At 33.5% G+C, this 19,692-nt stretch overlaps 3 protein-coding genes across 3 annotated transcripts; 1 reads left to right on the top strand and 2 right to left on the bottom strand.

The window, feature by feature from the left end:
* Positions 1-1,169: 1,169 nt before the first annotated feature.
* LOC21407609 (nitrate regulatory gene2 protein) lies at positions 1,170-4,481 on the bottom strand. The gene is made up of 4 exons (XM_010096289.2): positions 3,454-4,481; positions 3,241-3,350; positions 2,913-3,139; positions 1,170-2,134 (listed from the first exon to the last, which is right to left on the bottom strand). Exons 1-4 carry the CDS (start codon positions 4,244-4,246, stop codon positions 1,390-1,392), a joined length of 1,875 nt encoding a protein of 624 aa, XP_010094591.1. The 5' UTR covers positions 4,247-4,481; the 3' UTR covers positions 1,170-1,389.
* A 5,846-nt stretch (positions 4,482-10,327) lies between these two features.
* Positions 10,328-11,394, bottom strand: LOC21407607. Its single transcript, XM_010096287.2, has one exon. The coding sequence runs from the start codon at positions 11,276-11,278 to the stop codon at positions 10,364-10,366; it is 915 nt and encodes a 304-aa protein (XP_010094589.1). The 5' UTR covers positions 11,279-11,394; the 3' UTR covers positions 10,328-10,363.
* A 3,785-nt stretch (positions 11,395-15,179) lies between these two features.
* On the top strand, positions 15,180-15,515 carry LOC21407606. The gene has a single exon (XM_010096286.2). It carries the CDS (start codon positions 15,180-15,182, stop codon positions 15,513-15,515), a length of 336 nt encoding a protein of 111 aa, XP_010094588.2.
* Positions 15,516-19,692: the final 4,177 nt, after the last annotated feature.

Below are 19,692 nucleotides of genomic sequence, written 5' to 3'. Positions count from 1 at the left end.
CTATTTATTTTTTTGTGATCCACGTATTCTTGGTTGTTTGGAGTGACTTTGGACATTGCCGCCTTGCACATCTCTTTCGCACTTTTTGCCACTTATTACTTTTTTACCATTAATCTCATAAGCACGCAACCCATTAATTACGTTATTGTATTATATAGGCTCCAATCCAAGCCATGAATGTATAATTAATTTGAGTTAAATATTTCTCAGGTCAACAGGAAACGCTTTCTTAAAACCACTCCATAAAAAAGCAAAAAACCTTACGGCTTTATTTACAAAACAAACGTAATCCGTTTGGGATCTTCGAATTTTTTTTATGTATTGGATTTCCGCGGATGAAAAAGACAGATCGATCCTTACAATGTGCAAATGACCCCACGGTCCAAGTCGAAATATATTATTCTAATTACACAATATGCCCCTGCCCAAACAACTAGTCAACTGTTCAAACTTCTCAATTTTTTTTTTCTTTGGGGGGCATATGCACCACGCAACCTGTCTTCTGCTGATCCACGTTGGTCCAAAAGGTCAATTAACTTCCACGACGTGTTAAAAAAACAATTTTCTAATAAAAATACCAAAAAAGAATGTCTTCTGACTCTTCTCCATAATAGAATTTCAACCCTTTCAATAATAATAATAATAATAATAATAATAATAATAATAATGATGATAACTGCTTGTTATTTTTTCTTTCCCCTTGCCTTCAAATCAATATCGTTAAGCCATTAAGCAGACTCCTTTGACTTTTTAGCATGGTCGAATATTGTATTATATTTTAATTTCAGTGCCCAATGAGAATAATGACATCTAAAGCAAGGGTTCAATTCATGCCGTTAGTTCGCTGATTCAAGTTTTTGATTTAAGTTGAGATATGATATTATATAAGAGCTTTTTATTATAGTAAAAAAGTTAAATGTAACTGTTTCTGAGAGTTTTTTATTGTAATAAAACTTGAATCAGTGAAATAAACGAGATAATAGAAATTTCTCTAACAGCATCTGCATAAAAAAGTTTACTAAACACATATATAAAATACAAGATCCCTCATGATTGAAAAGGGGTTGGGAGACATTTTGGTCATGATGTCACAGTTAAGAATCCAACCACTCCAACTTACAAATTGCACACTTTTTTTTTTTTTTTTTACATCGTATATAGCAAGTGAATTAAGCAATCAAACTGATAATAGTATTCACACAAAGTTAGGCACTGTGAAAAGGAATAAGCGTCATTGATAGGAATTTAGGAACAACTAGTCCTTTCGAAGTATAATAACCATGTTAATTAATTTAATGAGCCAGCCTCAATAACAATGATACTCATGAAGTTACCAGCAAAATTGATTTATAACAAGGCAGACAAGTACCTTATTATATGTGTGAAAATTTATGCACCAGTTTGAGTCTCCAAAGCATGTTCGCTGACTTCTTCAATTCGAATGCGAAGTTCCTCGTATATGTGCATGGAATTTTGCATGAACTTCTCCATGGCCAGAAATATCTGCTTCAAACCCAACTGCAAGTTACTATACCTGATAATTTCACTGTGGTTAACAAAACTAGTCCCTTTCTGATGAGTATGACCGACCGAGATTACCATATTCTTCTCTCGACCCTGCATTAGCTTTTGCATCTTTTGCTCCTCCCTCTCCAAGATCTTAACTTTCTTCTCAATTTCTTTGTCTGCAATGACTATTTGCTGAAGATCCACATTGTGCTCTTTTAGTAACAGATCTATGGCTGCAAGAAATCCCTGGATTGCTCCAATCACTTCGGCTTCTGAGAGTGTATCCATGGCGTGTGACCAGTGATTCAAGATGACAAATACCGGGGGTGCACCAAGCCTACCAGGAGAGAACGGAATTAAACCATCAGGTGTTTCTTCGGGTTCGTATAGAAGACATCTCACGAGCCAACCGTTCAAGGATTTTACATAGTCCTTTTGAGTGAAAACCCAGTTGGAGAAGCTTAAGTTCCAGGTTTGAAGCTCTAACTTGAGCTGTATGGCGGCTTTAAGATCAGCATTATTCAGCTTTCCATCATATGTGATCGCATCTAAACCTTTCGCTTCTGCAACCGCTTGGTATTGGGACTTGTGACACTCTAGCATGGCTTTCCACATTTGGAGTAATCTAAGGACATCAAACTGATTAGGTCAGCCACGATAAAGAGCTGCCTAAAATTCAAGTTGAGATATATCTTCATTTAGAGAATGCTTTCGAGGCAAACTCATTTTGATTTTATGCTTTTTGGATTATGTCAACAAGGTCATTTCCATAGAGGAAGTTCAATTATATTTTAAGATTGCAATTTCAAGGAAAAAACAGAATACAAAGAAGTGTTAAGTTCTCTTCTGAACTAGACAGAATTAGTTAGGGAAAGATAATACCTGCAAAAGCTAGATCAAACGGTTATTTTTTGCTTACCTACAAATACAAATACTTGCTCAAACTATTACATATATAATTGCAATCCAAAATTCAGAATTGAACCATTTTCAGCTACTTTGTTCAAAGTGCACATATTTGCAATCAGTTACTCATAGACGCATGGACTCAATCCAGGAGACAATTGCTACAATTGCACAACATCAAACAGCTTATGAAATCAAAAGTAAAGTAGTTTATATGCTGGGTATGGAGTCCATTTGTCAAAAAGTATCAACCTTGATGAAAAAATCATTACTTTTTAGTATAACAAAAGTAGCTTGGTCCCAAAATTTCAAAAAGACCTCTTCAAAGGCAAAAACTATAAAACTTTGTAATGTTACCATATTATCATTGTGGATTATGGATTACTCTCTCCCAAAATTTGTCTTTTGTTTTAAAGACTAATGGCCCGTTTAGTTCACGGGTTCAAGTTAGTGAACCAAACGGGCCCTAAACAACACAAGAAATAATGGCATGATACCTATGGTTCAATTCCATGATCTGAGGCCAAAATTCTTCGTCCCTCAACTTGTTGATTGCAATTGAAATCCTGTCAACAATCTGAAAAGCAATATTCAATTTAGTTGTCAAGTCTCTCAGCAAGGCTCTAGTGGAGTTAGCTTTCTGAGCTTTGTTACCACCCTCTTTATCCAAATATTTCAGCTCCTGTAACTTTCTCTGGTGAATTATGCGCAGCTTTTCCTCAGCCTACAAAAAAGATGGTCAAAATCATATTCACTTCCACACAAATAAAATAACTAATAATTCTGATAGACATTTAAATCAGTACATGAAATTAAAAATCTTACCTTGACTTCACAATAAAGTTTCTTCTCCCACAATAAGAGCTTCTTTAAAGTGGAAGACAGATTCCGTGGACTAATCCCCATATCTTCCTCAAAACACAAACGAAAAGAATCTACAATTGACCAATACCCACAAAAAATATATATTTTTTTAATAGTTTGAGTTTTGACCAAACTAAATCTTAAACTTAGTGAGCAAACAAAACAAGTAATTACCTTGATTAAGAGGCATTCTCTGACGATAATAGAGCAAGTTGAGAACTCCATTTCCAGACTCTGAAGCTTGAACGAACAGAACCTGAATCAAATTCAAAGCTTCCGAGACGCCAAGTGGGGTCGCCGAAGCAGCCGAGTCGCTTGCCTTCTCAGCCGTTTCTTCCTTCATCTTGTTCTCCACCACCGGAACCTCGTACGTCGCCGTTTTTCCATCCTCCGCTGCCTGAGCCTTACCCGCGCCGGTTTTCTCGTCTGATCCCTCGGGTTTCACCACCTTATCCGCCGCCGCCGTGGATTCTCTCAGCTCGCTCTCCGAATTCGAAATGTACAAACGCTCGTACCTCTCGAACGTGTCGAACAGGTTCAGAAAATCCCACGCCGAGCCAATCGAAGCCGGTGGAGGCGACGGCGGCGGCTTCGAAGGAGCCGAGCCGCCATTAACAGAGCTGGAGAAGCCGAAATTGTGAGTGATTAAGCCCTGGGTTTCGTCTTCAGTGAGGAAACTAACCCGATCTTTGTCGGCCCCATCGTCCACGGAATCCGAGCGGGATTTCTCCGGCGGCGGAGAAGGTTTCGGAGGCTCGGCGCCATTAACACTGGCTTGGTGGTGATCTGCGTTATGAGCGAAGAAGCGGTTGAGAGTGGGGCCCAGTGTTTTGAGGGAGTCTAAGTAGCCGGCGTGGGCGTCGGAGAAGGTGTGGCTATGGCGGAGAGCTTCGTCGAGGTACTTGCAGCGGTCACGGCAGAGGGCCACCGCCGGGAGGTCGTCGAGCTTCGAGTTGGCACAGCCCATGGCCGTCTCTGAAGGCCCAAAACCACGCCCAATCAGATTCAGAATTCAGTAACTAAGGACACTTCTCCGACAGAGATTTAGACAGTGAGAATGGGAAATGCTTTTTGGCTTCTCACTTCTGGCTTCTCTCTGAGTCTCGGGTTTTTGAATCAATATGCACTTGAGTTAAATGTTTTGTTTTGTGGTTTGTTTTTTTTCCTTTTTTCTATTCTGTTGTTGTTAATTTAATGTCGTATTTATGCTTGTGTTCGGGAATGGAAAAGGACCACTTTTGTGCTTTGTGTTTGTGTTTGGCTCGGAAGAGGGAATGTCTGGCGGCATAGTTTAAGTGCATACTGTGTGCTAAATATGGTACTGTCTCAAACATATTTCATAACGTCTCAATTTTTCTTGTTTGGAAATTTTTTTTTTGCAATGACATCCCTGCTTTCTATCATTATTACACTGGAGTATTTGCACTGATACCACTAATGTATAGTGAAATCTCCCTTGTAGGACGCACACGAATACGTTAATATATTCGGTTATTAGACCAAAAGAAAAAGATTACAACCAAAAAGAAAAACTGACAAACTAAAAAGCAATGATGGGTAATTTATTGTGAATTTGACATTAAGCAAAAGCGTGCGATTTTATTTTCAAACGATCATAATTCTAATAATCATAACTCGTAACAAAAAGCATCCCATTATTTTTTTTGTCTATTGGCAAAGATTAACCGTTTGTAATTCCAATCCAATTATTTCACCGGACACATTTAATTTATGAATTAAAATTATAAGATTAAAATTATTTTTAATTTATGTATATTTTTTGTTAAAAAAATATTATAACGAATTATTAACCATATTTTAAATTATAGTATGAATCTCTTTACCAAACGTCTCCTAAATTTAGGGTTCGTTGATTCGAATTTTTAATTTGAATTAAAATGTAATTTTATGTAAGAATTTTTTATTGTAATAAAAAAATTAAATATAACTATTTGTGATAATTTTTTACTATAATAAAATTCAAATCGATAAAATAAATGAGACCTTAAAATTATTTTTAATTTATATGTATTTTTTGTTAGAAAAAATAGTGTAGCAAATTATTAACCATGCTTCAAATCATGCTATGAATCTCCTTACTAAATGTCTCCTAAATTTAAGGTTCGTCGATTCAAATTTTTAATTTAAATTAAGATGTAATTTTATGTGAGTTTTTTATTATAATAAAAAAATTAAATTAAACTATTTATGAAAATTTTTTACTATAACAAAATTCAAATTAATAAAATAAACGGGACCTTAAACTAAACAACAGTAATGTCTCAGACAGGAGTTTTGAACGGGACACACTATCTCAAAAGCAGGACCCGGTGGAATTCCAACTCAGTAAAATTTGGCTTCTCATGGTTTTGCTTTTGAGGTGGAAGAAGATAAATAATACAATAGTAAAGAACCAGAAGGAATGGGGGGTCATGGTCCTCTCATGCTACCTTTAATCCTAATTCCCAGAAGAGCCAGTCTTTCTATCAGTTTACGTATAAATATATACATTCATGGTAAAAGAACCAACTTTCACATGATTACATATAACACTCTTCAACAAAGGTCCCCACAAAATTTGCTTGCCTTCAATCATATGTTGTTGAAGTTAATCACAGATTTCAAATGTTGCCTACACAATTTTCAAAAAAAAAAAAAAAAAAAAATTTGTGTTAACGGAGTTATCTTCTAGCAATTTAGGGTACATTTGGTAGATATATTTAAAATTATGATTTTGGATCTTGGTTCAGAATTAGTGTTTATTTATAATGATTTTAAATCATGATTTAGAATCAGTATTTAGTTTAGATGATTATAAATAATAATTTATAATATAATGTGATGTTTTAAACTAACTCAAATCATGATTCTAAAACCACCACCCTCTTAATTCAAGGTGATTTAAACTTTTGATTCTGATTTGAACTCAAAATCATGAATTATGGTTCTGATTATAATCGTAATTAGAATCACTCTGATTTAAAATCCTATATTCGTACCGGTATGATCACTTAACTGAGTCATGATATTACCTCATCTTAAAAAGTTTTTGTAGTCGATTGTCAGTTGTTTATGAGTTTAGTTTTGGTAGTCGATTGTCAATTGTCTATGAGTTAAAAAAAAAATTACTGATGTGATTTCAAATGCTTTTACTTTTTTCACAGCCCATAACGTGCATGGAAGTGCTGAAGAATGATTGCCAATCTCCGCGGTGGTTTGAAAATGACCTTATATTGTAACTTTTGAATTTTTGCATATGCATTTGTAATTGTTGATGTCTTTTCGTTTTTTTTTTTTTTTCCTTCTCTTAATCAGGTTGGTGTGTTGTCACGAAGGGGAGTGGAGCCCAAAATACGTCCTTACAAAGCTTTGCATTGCATGGCCCGTCTTACTTTTCAGCGTGTTGTTGACGAATCCCTGTCGGCCTCGTGGGCCGCGGCCTGTTTGTTTAAAGAATAAGACAATTTTCTGATTTCAAAAGCCGAATATTTCTCTTGTCCACTTCGGAACGTGAAATTTAAACTTTGACAACGTAATAATCTTTGCAATAGAATAATTAGTACATTGGAGCTCAATGTTGAATCTTGTCTCCCAATAATTTTAGCGTTTTGCGCACGTACCTAATTGAATACGAATTCGCTCAAAAACGCCAACATTCAAAAACAACGATCATATAACAGTACAACTAAAAAGCAAAAACAAAATTCCGTTTTTTCAAATGAAACATGTTCTTACTAAAAAGAGAGGTTTAAATCCAAGCATAAGCAAACTTTGGAAAGAAGAGTTGTTCCAATAAATTTTTATATACAAGCATTGATCAGCAATCAGATAAAAAATTATAACAATATGAAGAATTTTGTAGCTTTAGAAGTACTTTTAGTATAGCTTTATTTATTACTTATTAGTTTCTATTTATTTATTTTATTATTATTATTATTATTATTATTACATGTTTTTGCTTCATTGGTTTCGGTCCCCAACCTTTACCTTGTGTAACATATTGGGTGCATTTATGATTAATTTTTATTTATTTTTGAAAATGTTTTTACACATTTTTTAAGGCACGAAAATAAAAACGGTCTCTAAATCGTGTTAATTTAGCAATTGTTTTGAAAACAAAAATAAAAATAAAAAACAGTGAAATGATTTTTGTAAAGAAATTAAAAAAACGGTTAAAAGTTATTTTTTTATGTTTTTATTTATTAATACTTATCAATAATATTATAATATATTAATTAATAATTATAACTAAACACAATTTTATTTTTTTATTATACTCAAAATAATCTTTTAATAAATTAATCAAAAACTATTTTAAAATAATTCTCAAAATAATCTCATTAAATCATTTTAAAAACGTTATAAACAGATTCTAGACCTTGTAAGAGTGTTGCATATAAATATTCGTCCTACATAGCATTCCACTTAAAAGAACAATCTATCCACTACTTTTCGTTTCTCTTACGTTCGAAATTTTTTAACCTTCAAAATATGCCAGAAAGGCAAAAACAGTCTTTTGTCGAGTTCTGTGGAAAATACTTCATACCACAATAATTGATTGCAACATGGTGAAAGGCCAAATCAAAAGTACTTCTTAAAAACGTAGCAGCGACGGTCTTTTTTAAAAAAAAAAAAAAAAAAATGGCTGTGGATTTTTTTTTTCTTTGGCTTTCTAGCTTATTCATTCAGAAATCCAAAAATAAACCAACCTATAAAACAAAGTGTCAGCATAGACTACATAGTATGATCAACTAAAATTTAAAAAAAAAAAAAAAAAAAAAAAAGGTCCAATTCTCAATGAATTTAAAACTAGATTTAATCTTTAAATATTTTCAACATGAGAGGAAAAAGGCACAAAAGAGACTATATGCAAAGAAAAAAACCGTATAATTATAACATGAATTTAAAAAGTCTATAGATAGCAACAATCAAGCTGAAAGTTACAAAGATATCGCTTGTTATTTGAATTTTACAGTTGGAAAAATGACACTTTAATTTGGAAAAATGGTATTTTGAAGTACTTTTTGAGGCTCACTTTGGAGTGAAACCCGCTATGTTTTAGTGACGGGTTTAGATGATTCTTATTCTTTCTTGAGAGAAGATCGAAATGGTATATCCATATACTATATAATATTTTGTTTTGATGTTAATGTGAAAGAATAAATACCAAACAAAGGGTTTGGAATCAATGTGCAACACGAGATAAATTAAAGCATGGGGACAAAATTCAAAATATAACTTCTAAGAAGTTTAAAACAAACAAATTTTAAGAGAACAACTTTGTAATTTACTGAATCAAAAGCTTTTTTGATTAATTTTTCTGCCATAAATTTTAGATTTATTCAAAAAAATATATCTTTGGCTTTCAAACATTGTAAATGTACCTTTAGATTGAATTTAAATTAGCGTTAAATGTATATATTTTCTTGGTCAACAAACTATTTTCACTAAAAAAATGACCAAGATACCTTTGAATATAAAATTTGATACTATACAATTGCAATAATAAGAAATTAATTAAGAGTACTTTTTAATAATCTTGAAATGAAGGCCACAATTAAGTTCCTAAAGATTTATATTAAACTTTTTACTCATTTATGATATCGGTATTAGAGAATTATCAAATGAGTTCGAGAGATAAATTATTGGTGGATAGGTTTTTATCTTATCTTATTTTATTGTATTTTATTTTGTATTGTATTTTGATAAGTAATTATTGGGATAAATAGGTTGTATAACTATTAAAGCTCCTAATAATGGCCTCTATCCATGAAGACACAATTTGGCCTAAGGGACCACCATTTGGGATCCCAGCCAAAGCAGCGTCGAGCTATTTTTGGTTGTCAATGGCGGTGGAGAATCCAACATTCCATATCAACAAGTTGAGGATAGACAGTCACAGCAGATTCAATGATAGGAAGCTTTATAGTAGTCTTTATTAATTAATTCTTTACCATTAAGAGCATAACTTATGATGAAGGAATTATTGAAACTACTTATAATTCGAGTTTTATTATAATCAAAAACTCTCATAAACAATTACATCTCAACTCAAATTAAAAATTCGAATCAGAGAACTAAACGGGTCATAATAACTTTATGTGATTCAATTAAGTATGACAAACCACGTGCTTTCTTGTTTTATTAATTAATGTGCAAACCAAGCTAATTATACTTGATGATCATGATAGCATTAGCCTTTAACGAAAACTGTTAACATGCAACCATGTGCGCCCGCCGGCAGCAGATCGGAACTTTTTTATGTAGTCTCCGATGTAAAATATGTTTGAAATATTTATGATTTTTTTATTTCGCATATTACCTCTTTTCATAGCCAAAAACATTCTGCGTAATAGTACTAATTTCCATGCGTGCCACGTGTAAATGGTTCAGTAATAGGCCCACTTTGTAGTTTTATCGTTTAACCATGCAATTTCACGTGAAGATTTATTTATTTTTTTCCTACTAAAAAAACCTGTCTATATAGATTGATTGTATCCTCTAATCAGATCAATATTAGTCATGCTTATGGTAAGAGTGATCACAATTTACAAATGTCCCGTTTATTTTACCGATTCAAGTTTAAAATTTAAATTTTATTACAGTAAAAAATTTTAAAAAATAATCAGATTTAATTTTTTTATTACGTTAAAAAATTTTTATATAAAATTATATTTTAACTCAAATTAATGAACTAAACGAACACTTCATATTGTTCTTTGCTTGAATTAATGCTATAATCCCGCGTATTGCTTCAGAATCCTCTCGCACGAGGCCGGTAATCATTAATCACCGTACATAACAACAACGATATGAATCCGTTTTTTCTTTTTGAATTTAGGTTCATTTTTATTTTTAAAAGGAGGAAGAGGAACAAAATTGAGTAATATTGAAAATAGGAAGCAATAAATCATTTGTATCAAATATTGGAAAAAAAAAAAAAAAGAACAACCACTTTACAGAAAGAATCGCTGTAGAGCCAAAAAAATAAATAAAAAAATCAAGAGAAAAATAAAAATTGCATCTCTAACATCTTTAATTTGCTTCTTTCGGAGTTAATAATATTACATTTAAAAAAAAAAAATTATTGTGTGAGACTGTTGAGAAGCGAAACTCTTGCGTTAATCAAACTCCTGAAAATCCTCTCGCCGCCATTCTCAATCCCGCCAATACAGGTTTCCAATTCCCGCATCTTCATGGATGCCTTCCTGATCTCCTCGTCGCTCTTCTTTCTCAATCCCACCAAACACTCCGTCCCAACTTCTTCAAATTCCTTAATCCCTTCCTCACTAATTACATTAACATAATTAACTTTCTTCGCTTTCTTCTTCAACCTAATCAGCCCTATATAGCTCCACGCCGACGATTTCTTCGGCCCAAGCGACACTGCAATTCCGTTAAACAGCTCTACGGAAACCGTCACCGTCGCCTCCACCACCTCCCCAATGGCATCGGCAAGCTCAGCGTCGCCGACGGAAACCACCGGTGATGCCAGCCGTTCGATGCATCGGACGGTCGCTACAAGCTTCCTCATTTCCTTGGCCGTTCGCTTTCTCGCTTTCAGACAAAGAGCCGTCTTCGACTCGTCTCGTTTCCTTATGGCCACCTGAGCCGCCGACTGCTCTTCCTTGAGAGCTAGAATCGAGGTCTGGAAGATTCCGTACACGTCGACGAAGCGGAGGAAATCTTCTAGAAGCTTCTCGACTGAGTGGGGCTGGCGGCGGAGGGACTCCTGCGTCTGGGGGAGCTGGAGGATGTCCTCGAGGCAGTCGTGGAGGTCTCTGAGCCGGCTCAAGCCGTCGCAGAGCCAAGCCGAGGTTCTGGAGCTGGTAGTGGCTTCGGACCAGGAGTGAAGATCGGTGATCTTGTCCCTGAGCTGGGAAATCAACGGGTGAGATCTGCACGGAAGACTGATTGATCTTGTGTGATGGGATATCGGCTGTTTTGGTGATGGACGGCTGGGATTGAAAGAAAGGGAGCGACGGAAAACGCCCACCATTGTCGTTTTTCTTTTTTTTGGCGAATTTGGTTTTTGTTGTCGTTTGATTCGGTTTGGCGAAGAGAGGAAGGGTTGAGGCTGGAGTATACAAAGAAAGGAGAATGCATATATGTATATATCAGTATATACACACGAGGGCAGGGACCAGGGAGACTGGATCCGGGAAAATGGACAGCTGTGAGAGAGGTAATCATGTGGGAATTGAGTAGAGAGAGAGAGAGAGAAGAGAGAGAGAGGGGGTGAAAACCGAGGCAGGTAATGGTGTTAGCGGTTCCCGTGGAGAGGGGACACCACGTGATATGGACAAGCTGGCACTCGCGGATCCTCTGTGTAACTGTTGGGAGTTGCGGCCCAAAGCAAGAACTTATGACAACTCCCAACGCACAATTTCTTCTCGAATAATGTTGGAGACTCCGGCTGTTTAGTTCGTTGATTTGAATTTTTAATTTGAGTTGAGATATAATTTTATATGAAAATTTTTTATTGTAGTAAAAAAGTTAAATGTGACTGTTTCTGAGAGCTTTTTACTATAACAAAACTCGAATTTTAAACTCAAATCGACGAAATAAACGGGGCAGTTCGCTTCACTGATTTGAGTTTAAAATTTAAGTTTTATTATAGTAAAACACTTTTAAAAATAGTTACATTTAATTTTTTTATTACAGTAAAAAATTTTCACATAAAGTCACATCTCAACTCGATTTTAAAACTCGAATCAGCGAACTAAACGGGTTCTAAAGATATTTTTAGGTCTCATTCATTTAATTTGAATTTTAAATTTTAAATTTTTACAGTTAAAATTTTTAAAAAATAACATATTTAATTTTTTCTGCTACAGTTAAAAACTCTTAAAAAATATCATATCTCAATTTAAATTAAAAACTCAAATTCATAAAACAAATGAAGCCAATATTTAACACCATGCATTAATTACAAGATCATTAGTATTTTCCCGTCTTTTATTTGCCTTTTCGTTTTAAAAATATCCAGATTTACCATTAAATGGAAAAGATTCGATACAAGTTTACTCAAATAAATTTCATTGATTAAACAGGGGTCCTAAAATAGGGCTAAATAATATCGAATCTGTACGCGTCTTATGAGAAGAAGAAGAGACAGATGCATTTTTTTTTTATTAATTGTGGTGTTTAGCAGTCATCAAGGTCTAGGGTTTTTTTTTTTTTTTTTTTTTTCCTTCACCAGCTTGTTACTGATCCTGATGCAAGCGTGGCACTTTGATCCTGACCCTTTTGCGCTCTCTCTATGACAATTGACTTGAGAGAAGACGCGTGAATTCTTGTCAAATGGAATTATCAAAACCAAACATGTTATTTAAATGGCTAATCTCAATGGCATGATGCATAAATTTTGTCAGTAATAAGAACATGGCATTTGATAAACAAAAGATGAAAGAAATTTTATTCATTGGTACTTGGTTTTTTTTTTTTCTGATCAAATTTGAACTTAGGTAGTTTGCCTCGTTTGTTTCACTGATTCGAGTTGAGATGTGATTTTATGTGAACTTTTTACTGTAGCAAAAAAGTTAAATGCGATTATTTATAAGAGTTTTTTATTGTAATAAAATTTAAATTTTAAACTTGAATCAGCGAAATAAACGAATGAAGAAAGTGCCTAATAGAACACGTATGAATGATTTTCACTTTTAATCAGCTGTCACTAATATATATGACAGGTCTGGAAAGTGGACCAAAACACAGCGCATTAATCTGTGCGATACATAATTAATGCAAATTTAGTGTTTCGGTAGTTTTTAATAATTTGTTAACGCGTGCGGGTTGTGCCAGCGTATTTTCTCTTGGAATTTGAGAATTTTTTGTATATACAGGGGCTCGAGGAAGATCATATATGGCAGCACATAACATTAATGAAGAAGATTATTACGAAAAATTATTTCGTAAAATCTTTATGAAGTCAAACTAATTAATATTATGATCAGCTGATTCCCATATCTCTATTATTATTTACTCATTAAGATTTAAGCCTCCTTTTGCGGAGGGGAAAAATTATACATCATGCAACTTGTATATTGTTAAATCATAAAACAAAGAAGAGCTTTGTTTATATTTTGTAAAAGAGATACTTGAAATAGAAGGTTTAAGCATATATATATATATGGTGGTCTTTGGAACCCCTTTTTCATTGGATGCTGAGCTTGCCAGCAGATCGAAATTCATTCTTTATGGTCAAGTGATACATAATGGCCAAATTAACCGCACGAGACCAAAAAATGCAAAGACTTTGTCTTGTAGATTTATTTATTTATTTTTAAGAAGAGTTTATAAAAGATGTATAAGCATGGTATTGGCAGAGATATAAATCAACTTTTTAAAATCCATGGTTTGCAAATAAAGAGGACATAATTAAACAGCTTCCCCTTTTAAAATCACCACACCATTTAATAAATACATTACATTAATTTCTTTATCAAAAACGTGTTAAGTAAACATCATGCACCGCCAACCTTCCATGATGATGACTTAGCGTTAAATGGTATTAAATAATTAAGCCCAACAACTAATTCAGTTTAACGGATCACTCCTCTCCATCTTCCCCTAATTTTGGAGGAATATTTATAAGAATTATCTCATATGCTTGGGGTGCAATAGTAGACATGAACATGACAGATAGAGTACCAAAGAAGTTGTCGTTAAGTGTTGTAGTTGTGAGCATTTGAGATAAGAATTTCAGGTATATATTTTTAATTAAAAAAAAAATCAGGTATACATTGATGATTCAGAGATTCTCCTTCCGTTTTGTCACAATTGTCACAACCACGGTATTATGCATTGAAAGTGTTGGTTAATTAGGAGGGGTTTCCACGTTAGTATATTGGTGTTGAGTCATCCCACGTGGAGATGATGAGAAGGCATCTTTACTCTCGCTTTATATATATATATATATATATATATATACATATATATATCTTTGTGTGTAAATATATCTTTGAAGAATGTCTCGCACGTTTTTATCATTTCCTTTTTTTTCTCTTTTTCTTTTATTTTTCCTGTTAAATGTACCATTGTTAGTTTCTGGCCAGAACATGAGGAATAGAGGAATGAAACTAATTATATATATAAGGTTCATGTATAAATTAAAGTTCATGTATAGTCTTTATTTGTGGTAGTTAACATAAGAGAGACATTATAAAAGTGGATGGTTTTTCTCAAATGAAACGGCTACTACCTAAGAGAATAAACTATATATTATATATATATATATATGACCGTTTGAGAGTGACTTCTGGCTGGTTTAACCTATATTGTGCATGAGTTTATGCCTACCGAATAATGTTGCGTTGTCACCTTTTAAAAGAAAGAGTGAAATTATTACGGGAACAGAAAAAAGAACATGTAAAGCACAAAAAAATGGAGAGATAGCTGCAAGCTGTTTTGATCCATTAAAAATATTAAAAAGGGGAAGAAAAGAGAGAATATGTAATATGTTACCATGATAATCATAAACGACACGGCCAAATCACGTTTAAGTTTAGTAATTTTGTGAAAATATATAGCAATAACGAGGTAGTTAATAGTTACGTCTTTTCAGATTGTTGGAAGTCAGAAATTAAACGACTAATGAAATTGAAAGAATAAACTCGTCAAAAACCACAACGACCACAAATGTGAATAACAGGCGCTGAGGTGTATGGTTGATGCACGTAGACATTTTGCATGCCGTCAGTGACGAGGCAGCTCATGTTCTCACCACGTCACAAAGGCTTCCACGTGTAATGTTATACAGAAACCGTAGGCACTAAAAAGAGTTTAAAAACGGCAAAACTAACGAAAATTTAGATAGAAAATTAGAAACCATATACATAGATAGACGACTCTCAATCTCAAGTGCTGATAGAATAAGAAAACCGCAAAAAACAGTGATGATGGAAAAGAAGGAGATTCAAGATGATCAGCAAAAGAAAGTGGAGGCAGAGAGGGAGAGCCAAATAAGAGAAGAGACAAAGCATAAGGCCGAGGCCCATGAGCAACCGCCCAACATATCACCGATGGAGCCGGTAACCCGCTGCGCCTACGGCGGTGGAATGTACGGCACCGAGGAGGGACAACCAGAAGAGCCACCGGGGAATAAGACACCAGCCAGTGAAACCCAGAGTGCTGACGGCCCAGTTGAATTCGCTGAAACCCGGCCCAAGCATACACCTCCACCTTCTACAGGTGACAGAGACATTGATATCACCGGCCAATCATATATTCAGTGACTGTCCTTACATTCATAATAATACGTGCACCAAATTTACAAGTTTTCTGTTATTTATGTGTGTTTCTATTAGTAACTAGAAAGAGCAGCACGTGCAAGACACGTGCTTGCTTTTGCAGCTCAGTCATTGCGCGGTAGGTGATTACAATATATAAAATACATATGTTTATATATATATATATATATATATAGCAATGTTCTCCGTTATATGACAACAGATCAATTGACGTGTAGTGTAGCAAAATATTTAATTCAATCCTTCATTGTCATATAACATCAATTTGTAAAGAACACGAAAAGTTGCTTTGTATTGTCATATTTAGTTATGGATGTGAAGAGGTTTTGTATATATATCAGCGCATAAACACAGAGAAAATGTTTAATTACTTTAAGCTGGGGAAGTTTTTTGCCCTAAATTAGAAAGAAACATCCATAACTTTAGTTGCTATCTATAACTCATGTAAAAGAGTTAAACTCTTCTGCCGTTGTTGATGGCTTTTAATTCATTACACATTATCATTGAAGGAATGAAAGGATAGGGGTCTAAGCTAGGGAGTCTAAGAGGTAGCTTTTTTTTTAAAAAAAAAAAAAAAAGTACAGTTCTTAGTCATGTTCATTCCCACTCCTCTTAATTAAATTTCCCTACGTTCAATCAGTTTTCAACCAAAAGGTTCTAATAGACTATATTTCACCGAGATTTCAATTTTGACAAACTTCCTTATAAAACTAATTGGGAGATTCTCTTTTCATTCAATAATGAATATATATTGTCAAGACTAAATATTTTAATACTTGAATCAACAAAAGGTAAAAAGAGTAAGAATCAGTGCAAAGTTAGGATCTGACATAACCTAAACCAGTGTTATTAGTAAAAGGACAACAACAAGCGTTAATCTCAATTTAATTGGATTAATTTAATTAGGGTTGGCTATATGAATTTCACTTATTTAGGGTCGGCTATATGAATTTTACTTTTTTAGGTTCTGTTCGAAATTAAACTTTCTTGAAGGCCTAGATCTAGAATGTCTTTCCTAATGATTTCAGTCCACGTAATTCTTGGTATACTTCTCCCTCTCCTAGTATTATACCACTCCTCCTTCTTCTAGTATTAGGTATAAGAATGTCCTCTCAAGTACAAACTGGTGCTTTTAGCAGTTTACGTTGGACATGTCCGTACCACCTCAAGCGCCTTCGCGCATCTTATCTTTTATTGGTGCTACACCTACTTTATTACGAATAACGTCATTTCTTATGCGATTCATTCTCGTGTGGTCACTCATCCATCTTAATATAATCATTTCTGCCCCACTCATTTTAGATACATGTTGTCTCTTAATGCCCTAACATTCACTATCATATAACATAACTGGGTGGATTACAGTGCTATAGAACTTTCATTTCAACTTAATAGGCATCTTGTCATCACATAAAACTCTCATAGTATTCTTCCACTTAACCCACCCTGCCTTAATCCTATGTTGAATATCTTCTTCTATATCTTCTTCGTACTGCACTATAGACCTAAAGTACCTAAACTTTTTAGAAGTCTCAATCTCCACACTATTTAAAGAAATTTTATCACTCTGATTACTTGAATTACTAAACCTATAATGCATGTATTTATTTTTCGTCCTACTTAACTTAAGTCATTTCATCTGGAGAGTTTGTCTCCACAATTTTAACTTACAGTTAACTCATTCCCATGTTCAAATTATATCATGAAGCATACACCAAAGAACTAAAACTTACGGTTATTAGTAAAACGACAAAAAAAAAGGTACACGCGAGCCCCCTCAATTTCCACCATTAAAATTCCTACTCCGAACTTGATCTTGGGGCTGAAACAAAAAGACTCAGAACTCTACAGCAGCTTTTTAGGACTGCCAAACTAAAACTACAACTTGGAAGAAGTTCAGCTTTATCAAAGTTACAATTAAGATTAAAATCAGGCGATTTTCTATGATTCAGAAACAGGAAACCTAAGTAGAAGAAACCCAAGTATTTCTCACCTGGCGAAGATCCCATCCTTTATAGTCCAACCAATGCCCTCCTTTCTACTTTGACAAGAATCACATGAAAGTTTCACACAAACAATAACAACCGGAGCAAGAAGCATTCAAACCAAACTTCAGTAAAGCCAATCTGTTCATCAGATTTTCCTCTTTTTAGCACTAATCATAAACATTAAGAAAGAAAAATGACTATATGAAAACCCACATGAAACTTGTTCTTATCAAGTCTCAAAATCCAAAAAGAAAAAAAAAAGACAGAAAAGGGAAATGAAAAAGATTGTGCTTCTGGAATGGGTTTCTCATTGAATAAGAAAATAGGATATAGGAACATGGGTTGTGTCTTATATTCCTCACCATCGAAAGCTTCGAAATTCCTCTGCTTCCCTAAAACAGTTGAAAATGAAGAGAGAATATGACGTTTCCCTAAAGACAGCTGTAACTATTAGCCTTCAAATTAAGACACACCAGTGATGGAAATATTAGAAAAGTACTTTAGGATATGAAAATTTTTACCAAATACTAGATTGTTCATCTTGGATCACTAAAATTTTATGATCTAAAGTGAAAGCATATCTAAATCAGTCATGGAAGCAAATCACAAATCTTGCTGTTAACTTTCATTATTTTTAATTGCGCCCATCATAAAAATAGAAATGATGATTTGGTCTCTATACGTAAAAGGCACACTTAATTAGATGCATTAAAGTCCAAAATACTTAAAACCTCATTTGATCACTTTAAATGAGCTTAACCTAATACAATAATTAATATATAAGCCCACATGGTTAATTAAAACCCAACAATCTCTCACTTAAGCTATATGTGTTACTTTATATTTGTGCATTAAAAATAATTTTATGAGTACTCAGAATTTTGTTATCATTACTGAATGCATCCTAAAATAATCTGGTCCATCAATCATATCAACATAAGATCAAAACGGCTTTCACTACATTTATCATAACTAAACCCATCAATGGTCACGTATATTGATATAACTGAACAATATGGATCAAGCATGGATGTGTAGAATGAAAATTACATGCAACATAATCTAAACACGCTTATTTCCAACTGGTATAATCTTATACCTTAGTGGGATCAATTTTAAACAAGTTCAGAGATAAAATAAACCAAATACTTTATAACTGAAAATTACCTTGTTGAGTAAAAATATTTATTAACAATAAAATAATATTTCACACATAACATAATTAGATTTAATTAGTATAGGAGTTTATTATATTTATTTTGACTCATTCAAGATTATAAGACTAACCTTTTAATTACAATCTCTTGGTATAAGGGAAAAACTTTTGATTCCAATTAGAACGGTAAATTCAATTTTTGTTTTGTTTTGTGAATTTGTAAAATTTGGGTTGATTTAAAATTACGGCTGAACTCAGTGAATTTAGCTGAGTTGCCTACATACCCCATTAAGGGATCAAGCCACTTGTAATTTGAATTTTGCGTTTGAAAATTTTGGATAATTCCTCGGTGTATGACCTTATGAGAAATTGACGCACTTTGAAATTTGATTTAGTTTTGTTTTTATTTTGTCTATTATGAGGATTTTTAGGGTCAAATTTGATCTTGAAACTGCACATAAATTTTAGATTGTCTACGCATCTGATAGGGAATCAAGTCAATCGTAGTTCTTGAATTTAAATTTTGATTTTGGAGAACTCCCCGATATATGACCATATAAGGAATTCAAAGATGTCTTAAAATTTGATTTGAAATTTTACTTTAAAATTTGTATTTGAAAGTTGTATTTGGATAATTTCTCGGTATATGACCTTATGGGAAATTAAAATGATCCTTTTTAAATTTGGCGTTGACATTTTTTTTATTTGAATTTGGGATTTAAAAATTGTATTTAATCACCGTATGATTTTATGAGACAATAGACTCATCTTTTGAACTAAAGGACCATAAAGGGGTTCAATTTGTGCATTTTAAATTTTTAGGTATTTAATATTCCCAATTTCTAAAATTTATCTTTTATCCCTTATTTTAAACTGATTGATTTAATTGTATGATGTATATCCTTTTTTTTTACTAACAATTTAATTTGCAAGGAAACTTGGATTTCCTTCATCCTCAAGTAAACTTGGATTTCCTTCATCCTCATCCGTTCTGCACGTTTTTTTTTTTTTTTTATGT

Source organism: Morus notabilis, unplaced genomic scaffold (genome assembly GCF_000414095.1).
Source record: "Morus notabilis unplaced genomic scaffold, ASM41409v2 Scaffold314, whole genome shotgun sequence".
Lineage (NCBI taxonomy): Eukaryota > Viridiplantae > Streptophyta > Magnoliopsida > Rosales > Moraceae > Morus > Morus notabilis.
Note: the sequence above shows the minus strand (reverse complement) of the source record. Positions and strands in the feature narration are given on the sequence as shown.

Coding starts and splice junctions, on each gene's coding strand:
- LOC21407609 (XM_010096289.2), bottom strand. CDS start 4,246: ATGGGCTGTGCCAACTCGAAGCTCGACGACCTCCCGGCGGTGGCCCTC. Junction 3,351..3,453: donor GAGAATGCCTCTTAATCAAG/GTAATTACTTGT, acceptor GGTCAATTGTAG/ATTCTTTTCGTTTGTGTTTT. Junction 2,135..2,912: donor ATCATGGAATTGAACCATAG/GTATCATGCCAT, acceptor TGATGTCCTTAG/ATTACTCCAAATGTGGAAAG.
- LOC21407607 (XM_010096287.2), bottom strand. CDS start 11,278: ATGGTGGGCGTTTTCCGTCGCTCCCTTTCTTTCAATCCCAGCCGTCCA.
- LOC21407606 (XM_010096286.2), top strand. CDS start 15,180: ATGGAAAAGAAGGAGATTCAAGATGATCAGCAAAAGAAAGTGGAGGCA.